Source organism: Lagopus muta, chromosome 2 (genome assembly GCF_023343835.1).
Source record: "Lagopus muta isolate bLagMut1 chromosome 2, bLagMut1 primary, whole genome shotgun sequence".
NCBI lineage: Eukaryota > Metazoa > Chordata > Aves > Galliformes > Phasianidae > Lagopus > Lagopus muta.
This window is the reverse complement of record NC_064434.1, coordinates 25,744,533-25,766,395: the sequence shown is the minus strand read 5'-3', so window position 1 is coordinate 25,766,395 and position 21,863 is coordinate 25,744,533. Positions and strand designations below refer to the sequence as shown.

Here is a 21,863-nt window from a genome sequence, read left to right as displayed (position 1 = left end):
ATCAAACTGCAGTTGAGATTGTTGGGTTTGATCATCATCCAGGTACTACAGTTCAAATACAAAATTTGTGGATGATTTTTGCCATCATAAATCCATCTCCATGGTTTTCAATGAAATGCCCCTTAAGTTGGAAAGGAATACATGACATTGTGTTTTGTTAATGTGCACGGATTAGATGAAATGTTTTCGCATAAATATATTTTATACAATTGACTATGCATACTATAACACATTGTACTGTTTTCTTCAGGTGTCTTGCTGGATTTTCTGGACAGTTTTGTGAAATAGAAGTTAATGAGTGTAATTCATCACCCTGTCTACATGGTTCAACCTGTGAAGATCATGTCAGTGGGTACACCTGTCAGTGTCAGAAAGGTAACCGACATTTGACGGAGCGCTGGTTAAAATTTCATCTGACTGATGAAAATTTTTGAAAATTTTAACTTCAGTATTCTTATTCCACACAATGTCATGCTTACATCTGCTGGGTGGAATGCAGCTGTTTTCTTGTGCTTCCATAGATCAAATTAAACAGCTATTGCAATTTAGGGAAGTATGTCACAGTTAGCCCACATTGTCCTGCAATCTGAGATTTAATCTTTTCAGGACGATATCTCATTTATAAGGCAATATATCTTTGGCTTACTAGGACTGCATTACTTTTAGGAATAAACTTACACCTAGATGAAACTTATTTATTTATTTATTTATCAATATTTTATTTTTAAATGTTTTTTGTGTCTAAGAGACACTCAGTAATCTCTAAAGATGCTGCATTCTTGATATATGAACCACTGAGTGAAAAATTTCTGGTCTTTGACATATAGAGGGCCAGAATTCGTGATCACAATAGTCCCTTCTGATCTTCAGAGTCTGAGTTATAACCTGTCTTTTGTAGTATACACGTTTTTTCATAACTGTTCACTAATACAAATTACTTAAAAGCTAAGATGTATTTTTTTATCATTATTTTGCTTCAAACACAAGAAATTAACAAATTCAAAAAAAATATTTTTTTAAGCTACTGATAATGTAAGTATATTTGAATATAGACTTTTAAAAATTGCTTACCAGCTAAGGGCCGTAACTTCTGTTTCTACACAATGCAGTTTCTCTCTTAAACATTTTCCTTTCTTTTATGTACTGTTAACTGCTGTAATCTGTCTATACCTCCACTTTTCTTTCCTCAGTATGATGATTATGCACAAATTTAGCAGGTTAGAAAGATAAAAAATTAAAATAGATATTTCCATACACTTTCAGTTTAAATTTCAGGGAAAAAAAAAAAAAAAAAAAAGTGGCTTGGTTTGCACTCTGCAAATCTGAGAAGAGATTAGAAGTTTCAGGGAACATTTTACCTTTGACTATTCTTAGACACAAGAGAGCTAACAATACAGATAATTCTGTAGGTGAAGGGAAACTTGTGAAGCCAGTTAATTCAGTTAATCAGGAACATATCCAAGTTTTATTCATTTGCTTACCTATGTCTCAGCAAATATCAGCAAATATTCATTTCCCCAAGAGATTTTCAGTAGAGTATGAATGTAACGTCTGTATTGTTTGGGTTCTGACTTTTTACTGCTTTTTTTTTTTTTTTTTCCCTCTACTTGGGGAAACCACAGTTCAAAGATACTTCATTGTACTATCTCCCATATATTGTATAAATAGATGTGAGGATTAATTATAGTTGCTCATAGCTTTATGTTTGATTGACGGTTCTAGATTTTAGTGTTCTTTTATTTGTATCTTTTTCTTGGCAGGATGGGAAGGCTTGCATTGCGAGTTAGATGTTGATGAGTGCGCATCCAACCCCTGTATACATGGCATCTGTGTTCAGAGTGACCCCAGTTTTGGTTATTCCTGTTTTTGCAAGCCAGGATTTGTGGTGAGCTGCTAACATTCTTTCTTCTCCTTTACTTAACCTGACTATTTGTTGTTGCACAGAAAATGCTGTATATAATCCCTTTCCACTTTATCCTCACTTAGATAAAACCTGGCCTTGCAGAAAAATTCAATATTTTTGCAACGTCGGTCTTTATTTTGTTTACTCATTTTATTAACTCTAACATTCCAGAGAACCATATACCACAGAAAACCAAAACGTAAAGAAGACTTATTGTATGCAGTGGCTTTATCAGTCATCAAAATACATTAATATTTTTACATATGTATTAAGATTAGTCATATTTCAGACTGTCCTACAGATTTATGTTTTGAAAATGAGCTCCCTGAAAGTAAATCAATTTCTTTGAATGCTTATCACTGTGGGCTTTAGTCCTGTGTTTTATTTTCTCTACTTAACATCTCAAAAGAATCCTTTGACGATGGTTTAATGTGTTAGGTTATTTATCTAAGATTGAAATTTTCACTCTGTCTCCACCACTTTATGCTTTTTCTTAATGCTGTTGGAGATGTGCAGTAGATACCTACAATTTGAGCTTGTAATTCACCTTATTACACTTCAAGTTTAAATTATTAGTATAATTCAATATTTTGGGGTTAGTAACAAGGACAGTAAGGAGTATATGATCTTTTACCTAAAAAAACAGTAAGTATTTTTTACCTCTACGACTCTAACTTTGATACTATTAATTGATTTTCTTTATAAATTATGACACTAAGGATGATCAGAGGGCTGGAGCACCTCTCCTGTGAAGAAAGGTTGAGGGAACTGGGCTTGTTTAGCTTGGAAAAGAGAAGGCTTCAGAGAGACCTCACTGTGGCCTTCCAAGGGAACTTGAAGGGAATGTATGAACAGGAAGGGGAATGGCTGTTTGCAAGGGTGGATAGTGATAGGACAGGAGTGGTTTAGGTTAGATATTAAGAGGAAGTTTTTCACTTAGAGGGTAGTGACACACTGGTACAGGTTGCCCAAGGAGGTTGTGGATGCCCCTGGAGGCATTCAAGGCCAGGCTGGATGTGATTCTGGGCAGCCTGGTCTAGTGTTTGGTGACCATGCACATAGCAGGGGGTTGAAACTATATGATCATTTGGTGGTCTTTTACAACCCAGGCCATTCTATGATTCTATGAATTGTGCTAATTTTAATATCTATTCATTATTTGATTGCTGTATTGAAGACTGTAAAACAGAAGGAAAAAATTGCTGTGAATAGGACTCCTATTTACCTTCACAAATTCTGTGCAAACAAGTGAAGAAAGAAAGAAATTTTTGGACTTAAGAAAGTTGTAGGGTTTTCTCCCAAAGCAGAAATTTGTTTAAAATCAGTGAGGGAAAAACAAATCATATAATAGAGCAAAAAAGAAAAAAAGTGGGAAAAACTTCTGTCAATCCTCAGTTCTTCTCAGGCAAAGTATTCATCTTTGTCCCTTATGCACATTCTCTCCCATTGTAGCTGAATATCCAAGTACATGTCTAAGAGTACAAGTGTTGACTGGGCTTCTCCATAAGAGAAGGCAAAGCTAAGCCAAGGAGCAGAGAAGCAGGTGTGGTCTATGTCCTTACAGACAGGGACTGGAGTCCCACAGTACCTGAACAAGGAAAGCGGAGTAAATCTAGTGATGATGGTAACCACGTTCATTCAGAAAGTTCAAGGGCTGACCATGGTCATAAGGCAAGCCTGAGGTTAAGCCAGGATGTGAATGTAGCAAGGTCGTGATCAACTAAGTGATAGGTTTGCTATAGTAGACTTTACCTTCACAGTAAGCTACAATTTTCGTTTATGTTTAGATTAAGGGTCAGTGACAAGTATCTGAGTGTAAATGAAGCTTCTGAGATCATGAAAGTGAGACATCTCTCATGTCTTTCTCACATTTTAGCTCTTTTCACAGCTTTCCAATCCAAAGTTTCACAGCTGCACCATACCAGAGCTGATCTTGAGCTGAGGGAACTAAACCAGTGAGTGGTATGGAAGAGGATGCAGTAGCAGATTGCAGAAGTGTTAGTCACAGGTTGATTAGAGCCTCAGTAATAAATAATATCACATTATCACATCAGTAAGCACTGATGTGATCCCCAACCATGAGCATTCTCTTTTCCAGGCTGAACAAGCATCAGTTCTCTCAGCCTCTGCTATACGGAAGGTGTTCCGACTTGTAATGATCTCTTTTGGCTCTTTGCTTGCCTCTCTCCAGTAGCTTCATATCTCTCTTGTACTAGGAAGCCCAAAAGTGGACACAGTACTCTAGGTGTGGCCTCACCATTACTGCGTAGAGGGAGGTAATCATTTCTTTACTTAATGGCAGTGCTTGACTCACCCAGTGCTGCCATTGTTGTTGATCTTCTTTGGTAGAGGTGCTTATTGTTGGACTGTGTTCAGTTTTGTCATCCACCAAGACAAAAGTTGCTTTCTAGTGTGTCAGCCTCCAGCACGTACTGGTGAATGGAGCTTTTCTATCCCAGGTGCAGAGCTTTGCATTTCTCATTCTGGAGTTTCCCGAGATCTCATATTTCTTCAGCCTCTTGAGGTCCATGTAATAGTAGTAGACTCATCTGACTTATCAACCATTCCTCCTTGATTGTGTGTCACATGGAAACTTACACTTCTAGGGTGATACTAGTCTCCAGGGTACAATGCTAGTGACTGGCCTTCAGCTCGACTTTGCACTGCTGATTCCTAGCAAGAGGCCTTTCAGCCTGATAGTTCAGTCAGCTTTTAGCAAATTTTGCCATCCATTCTTTTAATCCCTTTTTTACTGGCTTGTCTGTAATAATATAATGGGAGAAAGTGCTGAAAGCTTTACTAACCTTGGAATAGAAAACGTTCACTGCTCTCCCCTCATCTGCAAAGCCAGTCGTCTTGTCATAAAAAGCTATTATGTTGGTAAAAGCACAATTTCCTCTTCATAGCTCATTGTTGACCATTTCTAATCATGCTCATGTTTGTCCTTTCTCTGCACAGAAATCATAAAATCATAGAATCATAGAATGATTAGTTTTGATGGGGACCTTTAAGATCATCTTGTTCCAACCCCCCTGCTATAGGCATGGACACTTGCCTCTGAAAATGGTTTCTAGGAGTAGTTAGAACATCAGCTGCCCAGAAACTGAGGTGAGGCTGACTGGCCTGTAATTCCCTGGATGTTCCTTCTTGCCAGTCTTCAAGATAGGAGAGTCATATGCATTCTTCCAGTTGCCAGAAATTTCTCCCATTTGCAGTGACTGACTATCTGTAGTTTTTTAAAACTTGTATTTTACCATAAATCATGTACTAGTGCATATAGTCTGACTAAATTTACTGATGATCTAGTGAAAGAAGGAATACAAATTTCGTAGGGAGCTTTTTTGCATAGTACAATGGAGATAGTTGATACTTCCCTGCAGTTCATAGCAACTTCTGTTGTGATTGTCTTCAAAAGCAGGTTGGCTTTGAAAACAAGGTCAGGATGGAGAATATATAATTTGAGAAATACTGTCTTTTTATTTGGAAAATACTCAGATCTTCATGAGAAAATAATCTCATTTCATTCATGAAGTATTTATACTTCTCCTACCCAAACAACTGTAATGGAGAAGATCATTGTGCTATTTAGTTAGTATTTCTCTTCAAAAACCTGAATACCAAATAAAACTATCAGAGAACAAGTTTAAAATCTGTAGGAATTATTTTTTCACTTAATGCAAAATGCATTGGTACAAGTACATGTTTCATTGCACTGTAGAGAAAAAAAGTAGAAATAAGTTAAAAAACAAGGATAGGTTCATCTTTATTTAAATTACTCTTCTAAATGTTACCCTGGCTTAGGGATTCTCTGAATTACTCATTGCTAGAAAATGCAATGGCATTTTTGGCTTTATCAGATATAAAATCTTCTTGTTTTCTTCATGTATTTTTCCTCTTATATTCCTTATGAGCTTGCTGAAGGTGGGACTAGGTAGATATTTTGTCTAAACTCTGGAGACCATTCTTCTATTATTATGTAGCTCGAGCATTACCTATGTAATATGAACAAACTTGTAAAGAAGAAAGAAGTTACAAATTTCTAAGGTAGCTGGAATTTAAGATTACTTTTATTCTGTTAACCACTGTTCCATCTTAAGTCCATAGATTCCACTGTGCTTCGGGAATTGCACAATTCTCAATTGCACAATAGAGAAATGGAAAAATAGTAAAAGGTGCAACATGCCTATCTTCAGTTTGAAAACCAAAGACACTTGGGGTCTAAACATCTCAGTATGGATATTTGGTAGGCCTCCAGTAGATTCTGGTTCTTAACTATGAGTCAATATGAAGTAGAAACAGTGGAATTCCCAAAGGAGTCATTATTCAATTCAAGCTAAAGTGTATGTTAAATACATCTTCTGTAGTCTATATATGCAATGTTATCTGAAGTATGTATCGTAAAGTATGGATCATGAATTTTCTCAGAAAGTTTGGGAATAAGAACATTATCAGTGGTGTATGGGATAAATATTTACTTTTTAAATGGAAGAATCTATGGAAGCATACCTACTTTTAAATATAAATCTGCAGCATTTTCCTTCCTGGAAATTGTTTAACTAAAGCATTTACGGTCACTTTCAATGCTATGAAATTTATCTGTGACAATTCAATATACCCTTCATGCACAGAGGAGTTTATGCACATCTGCTTCGTTTTCACAAGTCATAAAATCATAATAAAATACTGCTCACTATTGTATGTTGTAATAATAAAAGTACACTAATTTGTCAAAATGAAAGTCAGAATGAAGTGCAAGTTTTACAGCAGTAAGAAAGATTATTAGGCAGAAATCTTATTCACATAACTAACTGATCATTTGCACTATGTATGGAATTAGAATAGAATGAGGAAGAAATATTTTTATACAGATGTCTAAGATATAAATTGGCCTGCTGTTCCTTCATGTTTTAAAAGACTGATATAGCCAGAGATTTTATCAAATGTTGAACTGACATCCTTCTAAAAAATGTGAGTTTCACAGTCCCTATTCCTGTCTTTTGTGTGCCCTGTTGTTTCCTCTTATCATAAACAAATGTTGATAGAAATCTCAGAAGTGTTTCAAGCTCTTTGAAAAAAATCAGACCAGATGGACAAGAGAAAACTCGTATCCATCTCATGTGAGGGAAAGTGTTCAATCAGCACATGCTTATTGAATGCTGCTTGGATGCTTGGAGATATGCCCCAGTTCTGGGAGAAGCTTCAATTGGAATTTGCATCTCTTAGATTTTAAGCATGTTACACACTCTTCACAGGATATCAGGCTTCAGCAGTTTATATTCAAAGAGCATATTTATTCAATGCATCAGTGTGGCTGAGAATTTTATTTCTGAGGCTAATATAATAATACTTCATTGTTAAAACATTTGTGATTCTAGTTAGGCAGTTTCACAGGTTTTTTCTTTCTTTTTTTTTTTTTCTTTTTTTTTTTGTAGTTGCAAGTATGATGTTAGTTTTTTACCTCTTTTGCTAGTGTTCTAGAGAGTGCAAAGTAAACTGTAGAAATATAAAATGTTTTATATATTGCTCCAACTTCCAAAAGATTCTGTTTTCAGCTTGTCATGATTTTCCAGGCTTCTTATGACATCTATTAAGTGAAGGCAGGAAACTCAGATGACAGAGCAGAAGGTCTGAGAAGATCAGGCTTACTCCTTTATTTCAAAAAAGGGGAAAAATCTTCCCCTACCTGGCATTCTCCATTTTGAAAGTAGGAATTGCATCCAAAAGATGTTGGAAGGATACTTTTTATATCTAACCACCAGTGTTTTGGTGCTTTCTGAGGTTTATTGACATTGCTGCCCAAGGCTCCCTCTGTCAACAGCTGTTTAAGGCAGCAGAGAAGAGGCAGCAGATGATGTAAAACTTTGGTTACTCTTCCTCTTCCCCCTCCCCCCCCCCTATTTATGGAAAGAAGGTTGCTGCTGTCTCTGTTCTGCTGGCCTACGGCATGATTCTTTCTTCAAAATTTTCTTCCCCTATGCCTCAATGTAATGGCCTCAAGTTGCACCAGGGGAGGTTCAGATTGGTTATTAGGAAAAAATTATTCTCTGAACAGGATGCTCATGAAGGTGGAGGAATCACCATCCCTGGAGGTGTTCAAGCAATGTGCAGATGTGGCACTTAAAGATATGGTTAGTGGGAATGGTGGTGTTGGGTTGATGGATGGACTTTGACGATCTTAGAGGTCCTTTCCAACTTTAGTGATTCTATTATTCTTTAATGTAGCTAGAAACGATGATGATAAAATTATTGACAAGCCCAACCCTAAATGCCATCAGTTATTGGAAAATGTAGCATACAGGGTTGATTATGTGTCAGATTATATAACATCAGAGATGCTTGCCTTTCAGGGATGAGGTTATACATATTTTAAATACCTATCCAAATGCAGGAGATCCATCTACGTTAGCAAAGTCAGCTCTCTCATCGTGTAGCCCACTAGTTCATTACAGCAGAAGTGAAGATAAAATGAACATAGGCTGGATTCAGTGTATACTTATTTCACACCTCAATAGTGCATTTAATTCACATAATTATTGCTGTGAAATTTTTAATGTATTATTAGAAAGAATATTTCAGACTTCCCATGAATTGTTATCCTCGATAAAATTAAAGCTCCAATTTAAAACTGCTGCTACACTTCTATTTTTCAAAGAGTAAACTACAAACCAAATATATTAAAATGGTGCTGTATGAAGATTTGTTAACTGGCAACAACGAATGAAATACAAAAGAAAACATATCTTTGATTTGACAATCAGCGATTCGTAGGTTTTCAGACAGCTAAGTCAGTACAGTTCTCTGTATAACTATATACTAACTTCTTAAATTGAGGTTGCACCTTTATATAAAGATGATTATTTTAATTGGCAAGACCAGTATCTTTGATACTTTACAAATACACATTTGTGGGGAAACAACTTTTATTGATAATTTGTAGTACTGAGTGGGAATAAAAAATACCATTTAGCTAAAAATTTAAATGTACAACTATGCTATTAAATTACTTGAGCAATATTTTCCAGTTGATTAGATTTGCTTTTGAAAATGTGAACATTTTAATATAAGCAAACAACACTTTAGAATCAAAAGAAAGCAATAATTTGAACTAGCATGACTATGAAATGCAAATTGACTTCAAAAATGGCTTTTTAAAAATTCTCTTTCAGGGACGAAGCTGTGAGCTTAATTACAATGATTGCCTTATACAATCCTGCTCCAGTGGGTTTCTTTGTGTTGATGGAATAAACAATATCACCTGTTTACCTACTATCCTCCAAAGTAAGAAAATAGAAATGGCTGAATTTCCTACTGAAATTTTAGATAATGACCTTCCAGCAGCATTAGCAGTATCTATGGAACTTTGGTCTAAACATGGTATTCCTGATTTTCATACAGAAGAGGTGGCCCAAGGTAAGAAAAATGTGCTTTGAAGTCATGTTTATATCAAGTTTTTTTCCCTGTTTGTGCTTTTGTTGACATGGTAAGAGTATTCAAAGTATATTTATTTTATTCTTCAGCATGTTGTTTTTTTGCTTCCTATACTATTCTTTGTTCTTGTAATTTAATCCATTGTCCTTTCTTAATTACACGTTTATACATAATTGGAAAATTGCTTTTTCTCTCTTGAACGTTTTTCTCCAACATCTTGTGTACCCAACAAGGAAACCTGCACTTGCTCTTAGATTGGTTTTCTGTTTGCTTTCTTAGAGAGTAAAATTTCATGTGCCTCATATAATGCTCAGCTTTTTCTGACCCTAATGCCAGTCTTCCCTTCTTTCTTCTGGAATACTTTACTTTACTTTCTGGGGACTTTGTTTTTCCTTTTCAAGTTCACATATTTTCTGAGTGCTTATTTTTCTGTACATCTAGATGGTTTTGCACTAAAAATGTCAGGAATGAGCCTCTGCTATTCTGACAGTTTTTAGTGTGATTTTTGGGGAATCTCAAAATTGTCCCTATTTTTTCTTAAATGTCTTAAGTAAACACCAGCTGTAACAGTTTACTTTGAAGATTGCATCTTGATTGTCACACAGCATGCGCGTCTTTGTCCTTATACTTTTTTTTCAGAATTCTTTAATATAAACTCTTTCAAAGTATTTATTTGTATAAGTAAGCCAGGATTTCTGTTTTTATTTTTATAAGTTTAACTGAGTATTTGATTTCTGTACAGACTGGTCTTTTTGAAGGTATACCTTAAAAGTTGTTTGTTTTGTCTAATTAATAGGCAATATTCCTTCTTGATGTAGGTAATGAGGCTGACAAAAAATACAGTTACTAAATGCAGTTGTATCTGTACCTCTCCCAGAATACCATGTCATCTACTTTGCTGGTGTTCTCAACGGATAAGATGTGTAATTCATTCATTTTATATTGATTCACAGGAGCAATGGATTTAGAAAATTTAATACTTCTGCTCTGAGGTGCACCATTTGTTCTGGTGCTGGCCCTCATATAAAATATGAATAATGGGAGGGTTTGCATTTACTCAGCTCTTGAGGTCACTAAAACCATTTCTATGCTTTTATTAAAAATATGATTTACAGAGTTGTATTTGCTATATAATACCTTGGTAAGACTGCATGAGGTTTTAGTGGTCACGTAATATGCTGCACAATCAATCTGCTTGGGCGTTCATTTTTTTTCTCCCTTCCCTTTTCCTTCCCATCTCCTTCTCTTCTTCTTTCTTAACGTGTTTACCAATATATATCTAAAAAAGCACATATGTATAGCTGAGGGATACTTCTGATTACCAATCTGGCTAAGCTAAACTATAAAATAGAAAGACTAAGTATCACTTCAGAGTTAAACTGTGTTTAAGATAGAAAAATCAACAGATGTTACCTCTTCACGCGTTGTTTTGCTGTTCAGCCCAGTAAAAACAAAGACTAATATCACACCTGTACCACATGTGGCTACCAATACTTTCCCAGATATAAGATAGTGCTTCTTTCCCAGTATATTTATTATATTCATTTATCATTATTCATTTAATTCATTTATCACACTTTCTGTTTTTCTTACACAGCTTTAATTGCTAGAGCAGCACCAGGCTGTTCCTTTGTCTGCTGGAGACACAACTTCAGTAATTAGTAACATTCCAGATACTTCAGGAGAATTAAATAGCGAGTCATTGGTCTCCCATGGATTACGGTTTACTACTTCTACAAGCATGCCGTCAGTTCTCTCTTGGTTGTTGCAAAATGAATCCTGAAGAATTATCAGATGCCTTTTCAGGATCAGAAGAGCAATAAAGACTGCAAAGTCCTTCAATAATTTCTGATTTGCCTACTAAGATATTTATTTAAAAACAGAAATCTCTCCTTACTTCGTTAGTTATTCATGAAACTCAAATGCAAACATCTCTTCCTAGTTAATATCTAGCTATTACTTTTCATCCATCAGCCAGACTTGCAAACATTAAATCACAGTCTACTGATTCTTTAAGTGAATTAAGCCAGATATGAGCAACATATTCTTTGACTGGAATAAAACTCTTTGATGTATTCCCAGATCAAATTCTGCACAGCAAACAGTCTCCATTTTATGAGGCATTTTAGGTGTACTCAGAAATATTAAACAGCTGGTATGCACTAATGGGAGCTACTGCTATTACTTCTGGGTATTTATTTTCTTCATCAAGCAGAATAACATCATCCGTGGAGTTCATAGAAATTCATCCTCCTATCCCACTGCAGAAAATACACACACTGATAAGACTGTCTCTGCTGCCTTTATCTTCACAAGAATCATATACTCATTTTCTATCTACTGCCTATAGAAACCTCAGTTATAGACCTACTGGTTGAATATCCTAAAAAAGTTTCATTCCCAGTATTTTGTAGTGACAGGTAATGTTACTCAGTTTTATCTGTACAAAGTGTCTGCAAATATAAATTCATAAAATATTAGTAACAAAGTATTGATCTTTTACAAGCTATCCTGTTTTAAGTTCCCCTTACAAGATATTAGCAGCACTGTTCTGCAATGCATGAACTGAGCACACACTGTTTTTCATGTTAAGGACTTTCTTATGAGTGTAAACACTTTTATCAAGACTTCACCACATATCTACAGTGGGCTCAGTTTCAGGCCTTTACCAACTGATTAATGTGCATTCTTCAGTTTCTTGTATCTATTCAGACAACTTTTTGAAGTGATGGAGCACTTTTAAACCAAGGTAAAAGTGTCCGTCACAGTTACATGACACTTGAACGGAGCAGCTCGTTCAATGGATATGACGCCTTAAAACTCTTTCAGAAATAAGGTCATATTTAAAAGAACATACGAAAAACTATGAGTTCTACAATTAAATATGAGGTAATACTGATTAGTTTGCACTATTTTTTTAATACTGTTCCTTTATAAAAATACTTAATACAAAATGAATGCTAATCAATACAAAGAGAGGCTTTTGATCCTCCCCCTCTACTCTGCCCTGGTGAGGCCTCATCTGGAGTACTGCGTCCAGTTCTGGGCTCCCCAGTACAGAAAAGACAGGGATCTCTTGAAAAGAGTCCAGCAGAGGGCCACAAAGATGGTGAAGGGCCTGGAGCATCTCTCCTATGAGGAAAGGCTGAGTGAACTGGGTCTGTTCAGCCTTGAGAAAAGAAGACTGAGAGGGGACCTGATCCAGGTCTATAAATATCTAAGGTGTGGGGGGCAGAATGGTGAGGATGGACTCTTTTCAGCGGTGAATGGAGACAGGACAAGGGGAAACGGCTGGAAACTGCAGCATAGGAAGTTCCGCACAAACATGCGCAAGAACTTCTTTACAGTGAGGGTGACGGAGCACTGGAACAGGCTGCCCAGGGAGGTGGTGGAGTCTCCTTCTCTGGAGATGTTCAAGACCTGCCTGGATGCCTACCTGTGCTACCTGGTGTAGGGAACCTGCTTTGGCAGGGGGGTTGGACTCGATGATCTCTGGAGGTCCCTTCCAACCCCTACAATTCTGTGATTCTGTGATTCTGTGATATTCAGTATTTTGGCTTTCCTTGCTTGAGGCTTTATTTAGGAGAAAGGAAAAAAAAAAAAAAACATAGAGGGATGTATTATTTAATTAATTAAAATCACTTGGAAGAATTAAAATGTATTCTTGGCTATGAATGTGTAAAGAGGTTTCAGAAGAAGATTTTTCTTTCCCTGTGAGTGTTTGTCCATGTAAATTCCATTGCCGATGTGCATACATAAGTAAACAGATAAAATTCGTTCTGTCAGAAACACGCTTATGCTCATGAGTCCAAGTTGTCCAAGCAGGTCTTCTTTGTTGTGTATTGCCAGTTGGTCAAGATATGAATCAACACAGAAGTTTGAAATCTATTGAATAATGCAGGCTTAAGATGGAGGGAGGGGGCATCCATAACCTCACTGGGCAACCTGTTCTGTGTCTCACCAGCCTCACAGTAAAGAATTTCTTCCTAAAAGCTAGTCTAAATCTATCTACCCCCTTCCAGTTTAAAACGAGTTCCTCCTCAGCTTTCCTGTAGGCCCCCTTCAAGTACTGGAAGGCTGACATAAGGTCTCCTCAGAGCTTTCTCTTCTCCAGGCTGAAAAGCCCCAGCTCTTGTAGGGGAGGTGCTCTAGCCCTCTGATCTTCTTCATGGCCCTCTTCTGGACAATGTTAATCATCTCTGTCACCCTCTGCTGGACTCTCTAAGTGATTCCTGTCTTTTTTGAACTGGAGAGACCAGAACTGGACACGGTATTCCAGATGTGACCTCACTGAGGCAGAGTATAAGGGATCGACTCCCTTGACCTGCTGGCCATGCTGTTTTAATGTATCCCAGAATACTATTGGCTTTTTTGACCATGATGGCTGGGACCAGTCTGCTATCTATCAAGGTCATCTACGCATGTCCTTCTCTGCAGTGCTCCTCTCCAGCAGATCAGCCCTTAACCTGTACTAATGCGCTTCCCCAGGTGTAAGACTCTAGACTTGTTTTTGCTGAACTGCATCAATTTCCTCTCTGTCCAAATCCCAAGTCTTGTTAAATGGCAGCACAGTCTTCTGGTGTGTTAGTTACTCCTCAAAGCTTTGTATCATCAGCAAACTTGCTGAGGGTGGACTCTATCCCTTTATCCAGGTCAATAAAGATATTGAACAAGACCAGACCCATCACTGATCCCTGGGGAATCCTGCTAGTTACTTCCAGCTAGACTGCACCACTGATCATAACTCACTGAGCTCTGCCAGTCAGCCAGTTCTCATTCTGCCCCACTGTCCACTCATATAACTCTTTTGTGTATTATATTCTTCTTCTCTTATTTTTGGAAAAGGAGGTGACTGTTAGGCTGACTTTTCTGTTAAAACTTGTGGATAGCAAAGGTCATGTGTCTAGAAGACTCAAAAGAGTATAACCAGAAATCAATGTTAACAACACATCTCAGAGAACTAGAGCTTCTACACATACAATAAATGGTTTTACTTCTATTATTTCTGAAGACTAAAATGCTTAATAATCATACTTCATTGAACTGGATTTTCATCCTTCGACTGCACCACATATTGCTATTGCCTAAGGGCGATATTATATATGGAAAGCGTATGTTATAATACTTGTCTTTTCCAAAACTGTGTGACATACAAAGGGATATATGAAAATGTAGTTAGTAATAGTCAAATTGGCACGTACTACAAAGCTTCTTATAAAATCTTTCTCTGACAATTTTTTAATTTCTTGCTCCTATTCAGTTCTTATTAATTAAACGCTCTTAGATGAAAGCAAAATTCAATGCTTTCTTTGTTTTCTGCACACAGATTCCCATAAAAAAGAAATGCTTTTCCATCCTTCTTAATTAAGTTCTGTCCGTTTATATGAAGCAATAGGTGCTGAGGTTTCTGAAAAATGTTGTTTTTTTTTTTAAGCTTTTGCTTTGTAATTCTGTTTTATCATATTGGTTTGTGTCTGTTACATTCACTAGAGCTGATATCACTTTCATGACTATTTTAAACTTTATTTTTTATCAGGTCTGTCAGATAGCATTATTCAATCCATTATGTTTAGTTTCCCTGCTCTCAGTAGCTGTAATCATATGCTAAGTTTAAAAGCATCTTGTTATATCTGATACATCAAGGAAGGAAATAATTTTAACATGGTTAAGATGCCACCTGTGTAGATCAATGTGGAATTTCATGCTAAGTGAGTGCATTGAAACATTCACATTTTTGTACTGTATCTGTAACTGCTGGAAGCTTCAGTTTGGGAGCTTTCCGTATTTTGATCAGAAGCAGTCACTATCCCAAGTGGATACCAACCAAGGACACATAGACGAGTTAATGTAAGTCTGGCCCATTTCTGTTTTTCTTCAAGTGCAAACTGCTGCCATGAAAGTGAAAGCATTTTTACAACCTGTAACTTTGATGTGATTTGTTTTTTTTTCTACTCTGCTTCTTCCTCAGACTTGGGCAAGCAAAACAATGTACACGAGCGCTATAACGTTTAAAAAAAAAAAAAAAAGTAAACAAATGAAAAAGACTGTTGTGTTTTGGTGTTAAGAGATACATAATTTCTTAATTTCTAAGTTTCTGTATGAGAATGAAAATGAATACATGAATATTCTGCAGTGTGCAAGGGCTCCTCCAAAAGTAACACTTCCTATTTGTATTGCTTGCCTGTAGTGTCAGAGGCAGATGGTGGCATGGCAGTAGAGGTTGAACCTTCCCACTATTATTCCATTACATGTTGTTGCCATGTGACAGATGACAGCAGAGCAGCAGTCTGACAAAATGGCATCTGACATGGAAGTGCATATGAAGCAAAGGGGCGTTACTGAATTTCTCCAAATGTAACAAAAATGCCCCTATTGACATTCATTGACACTTGCTGAATGTTTATGGAGACCAAACAGTGGCTATGAGCACAGTGAGGCAGTGGGTGATGCATTTCAGCAATGGTGACAGTGACAGTGGGTTGCCTCCACTGGTGCATATTTTTATGAGTGCAGCATGCAGACTTCTGTTCATCGCTGGAAAAAATGAAGAGCTCTTGGTAGCAACTGTGTTGACAAATAGTGCTGTGTAGCAGATAATTTAATTTTGAATATTTTACTCATTGTATCTGTTGTAGTTTCCATGAAAACAAATAAGAGCCATTACTTTCAGAGCAGTCTGTTAATGTATCTACAAATTATGAAAATTGTGAGTTATGAAAATTGAATGAACACATACCCTACTTTATACAAAATTTATAAATTGCACTTATAGACACTGTGACATGTCCACACACATAGGCATTCCGTACCCCTGATACAGCCAGATACATTCTCTACTACCAATGTGAACTGCTGTTAATAGTTTAGTCACATTGAAAATTACTTAGTTCCTTTTGAAAATGACTGTCTTTTACCTTACTTCAACAAATATTTAGTTCAATAATTTTTTAGTATTCATCTCACTACTATGCTGTACCTGTATAGTAAATAATGCTTCAATTCTTAATAAAAATTGTGTAGGTAGTAAAAACAAGTCATTCAAAATTTGTTAATGTTGTACTTTCAAATGTGTTACCTAATTTGTCATAACATAATGCAGAATGATCAGGGAATGATCGGGAAATTAAGAGATGAATATGCAGCTAATTTTTGGTGTGGGATCAGTTTTGACATGAATCCTTTATAACCTAATTAAAATGGTGATACTGGGGAGATGCACTCCATTACAGTGAAATTTGGGAGAAAAATTTCAGAAAGTATGGAATGGAATGGATATGGAATGGATAAATTTAACTGATTTTTAAAAATATCTCAATCAAACGTGTACAGTCCACAACATTATAGCATTCATGGCTCACTTATAAGAATGTGAGATTATAGTAGTGTGAAACTAGTGGTTTGACTCTATCTGAAGTGCTTAGAACTGTTGTTGTTGATCATGTGATGGGACATTTGAACCTTTATAGAAAGTAAGGTTAAAGAGGTCTACTACTAAAATAATTCAATGTTTCTGACTAAATAGAAATCCTTCTCATCTTCATTGATTTCATTATGTACTGTTTAGTCAGAGGAAAATTGAGATCAGTTAAGCCAGCCTGTTAAGTTAGGTCATCTCATTTTCATTTCAGAACTACTTTACCTTGATTTTTATTTTTTTTTCCAGTTTGTGTACTCCATGTCAACAGCAGACATAATCATATAAAACTCACATAAATGTATCAGCATCATTAACATGTCAGGTAGCAATACTACTAATGATTTTAAAAAACTACCATGAGAAACCGATTCGTATAATTCTATGTTATCTGATCATCAAATATACCGACTGATTTCCATGAATATTAATGAGGAGATTTTTCGAGGAGATTTTTCAAGGAGATTGCATACAAGGATACATCTGTAGTGGAAGCCTTATTGAAGACAGTGACTCAGAGCAATACAGAGTATAATTACAGAATAAATTCTTCAATCAGAACTGTTTCATATCTCAGAAATATGTAATTAGATCTAGTTTTTTTAAAAAATGATGGTGGTAATTTAGATAGCATATTGTTGTTTTAAAAAAGACGATGGTTATAATTACCTATGATGGGTGAAATTTCCCCTGTGAGCTGACCAAGCTTGACAGCTATATTCTGCCTTTTAACCATCTAAAAGTGTTCCACTAATATTTAAATGGTGTCTTGAGTTTCTTTTGTCCTTCTGCACAGTGGTTCATTTTGCCTTATATTGCTAAGACAGTGATAGTTTACAGCAGAGAGTATTGTAATATTGAGAAAAAAAACTATTGTCCCACAAGCAAATAACTGAAGAATTTGAGTGCTAGGAATATTGAGGCCACCTTAGCAACAGTATATATGAGAGTTAGCAGCTTCTGACATTCAGTGTTTCAAAGCCAGTTGAAACTGAGAGAATGGCATCTCTGGTCTGGGACTGACTGAAACACTGATATGTTTTGACAGTAACTAATAAGAATTACCTGCTTTTGTTAAATAATTCTGTGTTAAATTTCCTGCTGTATTTGTGTTGGTTTAGGTTGCAGACTTTTGGACAAAAAGAATTACAATGCATTAGTATAATAATAATAGCATTCAAAAAAAAAAAAAACAGCAAAGAATATACACAGAAGTGTTCTGATGGTTTGAAATTTCACTTGTTCTGTAAGTTCTGTTTAGCCTAAAAAGACTGTTCAATTTTCTTTGCAGAACAGTATTGGAAGCCCCACGCAACTGGCATTTTGCATTTAAATTTTAGAGTGGTGAGCATAAGTACTGAATTTCTTCCTGCTTTGCTCTTAAATCCAAATATTGAATTAATCAAAATAATAATAGTTTATGTAGTTTAAAATTATAACAACATTTTTAGAGTCTAGACAGCCCCATATTAAGAATTTCTGTCATTACTTATTTGAACAATTTATTACTTGATATAATAGGAACTGCATCCCAAATGCTCAGGGTAGTCTTCAGAAATACTGTTACATGCTCTGGAGTGAAGTAATCCTCAGGGATGATTTAGCAGCATTCAGGAAGTACAAACACTGCCTGTTAAACTGTTGCCACAGCTTAGTAGAGAAAATAAAGCTTAAAAAAAAATGAGGAGTGCTGATAACAGCCACTGGGATCTGAACCTAAGAGGGGCTACAATAGGAGGGATGCATTGTTGTGTTCATGTACAAAGTCTCTAATACTTAATTTGATAAATATTACTCAAACAGAGGTATTTACATTTAAATTCTATTACATAATGATAAAGTATTGCAGCTTTCTTTCCTCTAAGACTGGAGGATAACAAAAAAGGATGGATTATATATGTAAGTAATAATCATGACGTTTCTGGATAACTTTGAGTAAACTTGACCTGCATTTTAGTTTCTCCTAAGAAAATATAATCAACAGTTACATGGAAAGTATTGTTTCCTTGAACGGTGCATCTTGAAAACTTTTCTGTTGGTTGTGATTTCTACTGGCATGAACATCTCAGTTCATGCACATTTATAAGTGGACTAATTTCTCAGAACAGAGAAAGTGTTGAGCAAGCATAGTATATACCTTATTTATATGTACTGTTCTCCAATCATGAGATTGAGAGCCTGGAGAGTCAGGAAAGGGTAGTCAAAAGTGAATGCACATTGAAATAATGGTATATAAGAAGCAAGCAGTAAAACTGATTGAGGGTGTGAGAGTATTTGGGATGACAAGCTTAAGGAAGAGCCCTGGAATGGTACAACATATTATTGATCCTCAGGAAAACCAGTTTCTGCCAAAATATTTATTTTTGATATATCTTTATTTACCCTGGTGGAAAAAAGAGTCTTCATGAATTAAGCTGTAATCTTCTTAGGGAGAATGGGTTGTGTAAATTCACAATTATCCCCGTCCTGTGCATCTAATTTTAACAGACTTGTAAAATTGTGAGCAAGAGTGGGTTATGCACCTCACACCTTTGACCAGGGGTTTGTCTTATTTCAAATAGCCAGTAAATATTTATGTGCAATTATGGGAAACATAAAATGACCTCATAAGCCAATCCTGTTTTTTCCTCTGATGTCACATGGGTCACTTTGTCATAAAGACTGAACTGATTACGCAATACTCTTGAGATGATTATGCCTGACTAACAGTATGTTGCCCTGTGGCTTAACTTGGCCTGGCCAGCAATTTGTTGAGCATAGCTATTCTTTATTTTCTTCTTAAAATAAAATACATTTTTCCCTATTAGTAAGTACACAATATGGAAATAGACCAAATTCTCTCTAGGGTGTGTTGTCTCAGCACTGCCTCAGAAGTGCTTTAAATACCTCTCTATAGCTTTTCCCTAGCATTCCAGGGCATGTGTTACTAAACAATTGACAGGGAACCTCCATTGATATGAGAGGACAAATAGGATAGCTGTAAAGATGTTGGACTGCAGCTTTTTCTGCATACCTGAATAGGTCAAGTATATACCAAAATAAAAATATTTCAACCTTTTTGTTGGCTGGAATTAGTTGCTCTACAACTAAAGATTGTAACCTACAACTTTTGGGTACCGTTTTCTATATTGGAGGAAAAGAGAAATGTTAACCTTTCTTGGCATAGTTTATTCTAAACGTTCTTTTGTTCTTCCAAGGTGGGTAGATGCAAGGCTGTTAATCCTTAGTTATATAATTATTTGCATTTTTGCAATGTCATATATTTCAAATAGCAAAGAAACCCACTAGAGTTAAGTATCAATTTCAGTCACTGTATGTATTACAATCAGTTTCTGTAATGTTCAGAATGTAGTTGGTATCACAGTAAATGAGACAGAAAAGTTTGGAGGGAAAAAAACTGAAGATTTCCACTTAGAGTTAAATGTTGAGAGTTCACTTCAGAATAGGAGTAATAATGAGAAAATCAGAATAATTTTTCTTACACAAACAGTAGTTTTCTTCCAGTACAGGGCTTCTCATGGGGATAGCAGTGTGTCTCTGAATATTCTAAATATTTGAGCAGAGGATCACCCTGTACATTTTGGACAAAGTATTTTCAGTTTCTCATGATTTCTTAATTTGATATCTGAATATTGAAATGTTGATGTTTTTCTCCTAAGTTGAGGAGATAACTATTTACATTTTTCCTTAATTACTGAAGACTACTCAATTATTCCTAAAAAAAAAAAAAAAAAAAAAAAAAAAAAAAAAAAAAAAAAAAGTGAATTTGGTTATCACAGAGGTTACTCTAGGCTCCAAGACACCTATTTTTCTAAATGGATTTTTAATATTTTGTAATTTTGGCCAAAATCCAATTGAAACTGAGTTTTAAATTTAATTAAAAGAAGAGAAACTATGAGATGGAAAGAGAAAGGAAATAAGAATTTCATTAGGGATTGGGCTCATTTACATTTACTTTATCTTAATTTATATTAAGAAGACATGGAGGATAAAAAGTGGTAGTATTTCTTTTATTTTCCCACATGATACTTTAAAGTGGGTATATCTATTATGGTACCTAATACTTAAGTTACTTTTAAGGTGTGTGCCTTGGTTTTTTTCTTGTAATAATCGTCTGCCTTTTTTTCATTCTTCATTTTTTTTTTTTTGTAACATCAAATGTACAAAGGAAATAGATAACCTGGCAGCAATGATGCTGTACTATAATTCCGACCACCCTAAAATGCTGAATTATTAATTCGGATGTTGCTTCTCTTTCATAGTTTTTATTTAAGACTCCTGAAGAGCCATCATGTTGGAAGATAGTTTCCATTTGAAGACTGAAAAAAGAGCAAAGTTCTGTAATACTGACTTATCACAAATTCTCAGTTATGGGAATTTTTTCAGTTGAACCTCATTGGATTTTTTTTTTCACATTGAGTATCTCAAAATCAAGTGGAAAACTATTATACTGTTATTTAACTTCACTTAAATACAGGAGCATCAGGAATTGTTTAAAGTAATGAGCCTTAACAAAGTCTTGTCAAAATCTCAGAATTTATACTTGTTTGTGGTCAGTAGTCCTTATGATGAGCCTCACTAGCTGACATAAATAAGGATATGTGAATGACTTAGATATTAATCCTTTAACTTTCTTTTGTTTCTTGTAAAATCTATGGTAGTAAGTTCATTATGATTCAGCTCAAGAAGTTATTGACAGTACAGCATACTAAATATTGCCAACTTTTTGTTCAGGAGTAAAACAGCTTGAGTTCAGCAACCACAGAATATAGATAGACTTGTGTCTGTATTGTGAATAAATTGAGCACTTCAGTATAAGAAATTGTCATTATGTCACCTCCTGGTGATGCTGAATTTACTTGAGAAAATACATCTGCAAGAAATAGGCAAATTAGAATTTTGGCCACGGGCTTTCCTCCGGCGAGAGAAAACACAGTTACACTGAGTTCATCTGAGGCAGCCTGTTTACTTGGAAAAATGTTTGGAGCTCTGTCCTTTGGTCGAACATGCTTGTGTTTGAATTTCTTTTATTCATCTGCATAGTTTCAGAATCTAAATTTGCTTGCTAGTATTCTGAAAATATTTAGAATACTACTTGCTAATGTACTTAAATAAATA

The 21,863-nt window shown here is 35.6% G+C and overlaps 1 protein-coding gene across 1 annotated transcript in view; it reads left to right on the top strand.

Annotated features, from left to right (window-relative positions):
• The window catches only part of LOC125689991 (protein eyes shut homolog), a 702,258-nt gene that overhangs the window by 355,245 nt on the left and 325,150 nt on the right, over nucleotides 1-21,863 (top strand). Inside the window, exons 26-28 of the mRNA XM_048937860.1 lie at nucleotides 251-375; nucleotides 1,761-1,885; nucleotides 9,070-9,313. Coding sequence (XP_048793817.1) covers nucleotides 251-375; nucleotides 1,761-1,885; nucleotides 9,070-9,313 — 494 coding nt within the window. The remainder of the gene's footprint in view (nucleotides 1-250; nucleotides 376-1,760; nucleotides 1,886-9,069; nucleotides 9,314-21,863) is intronic.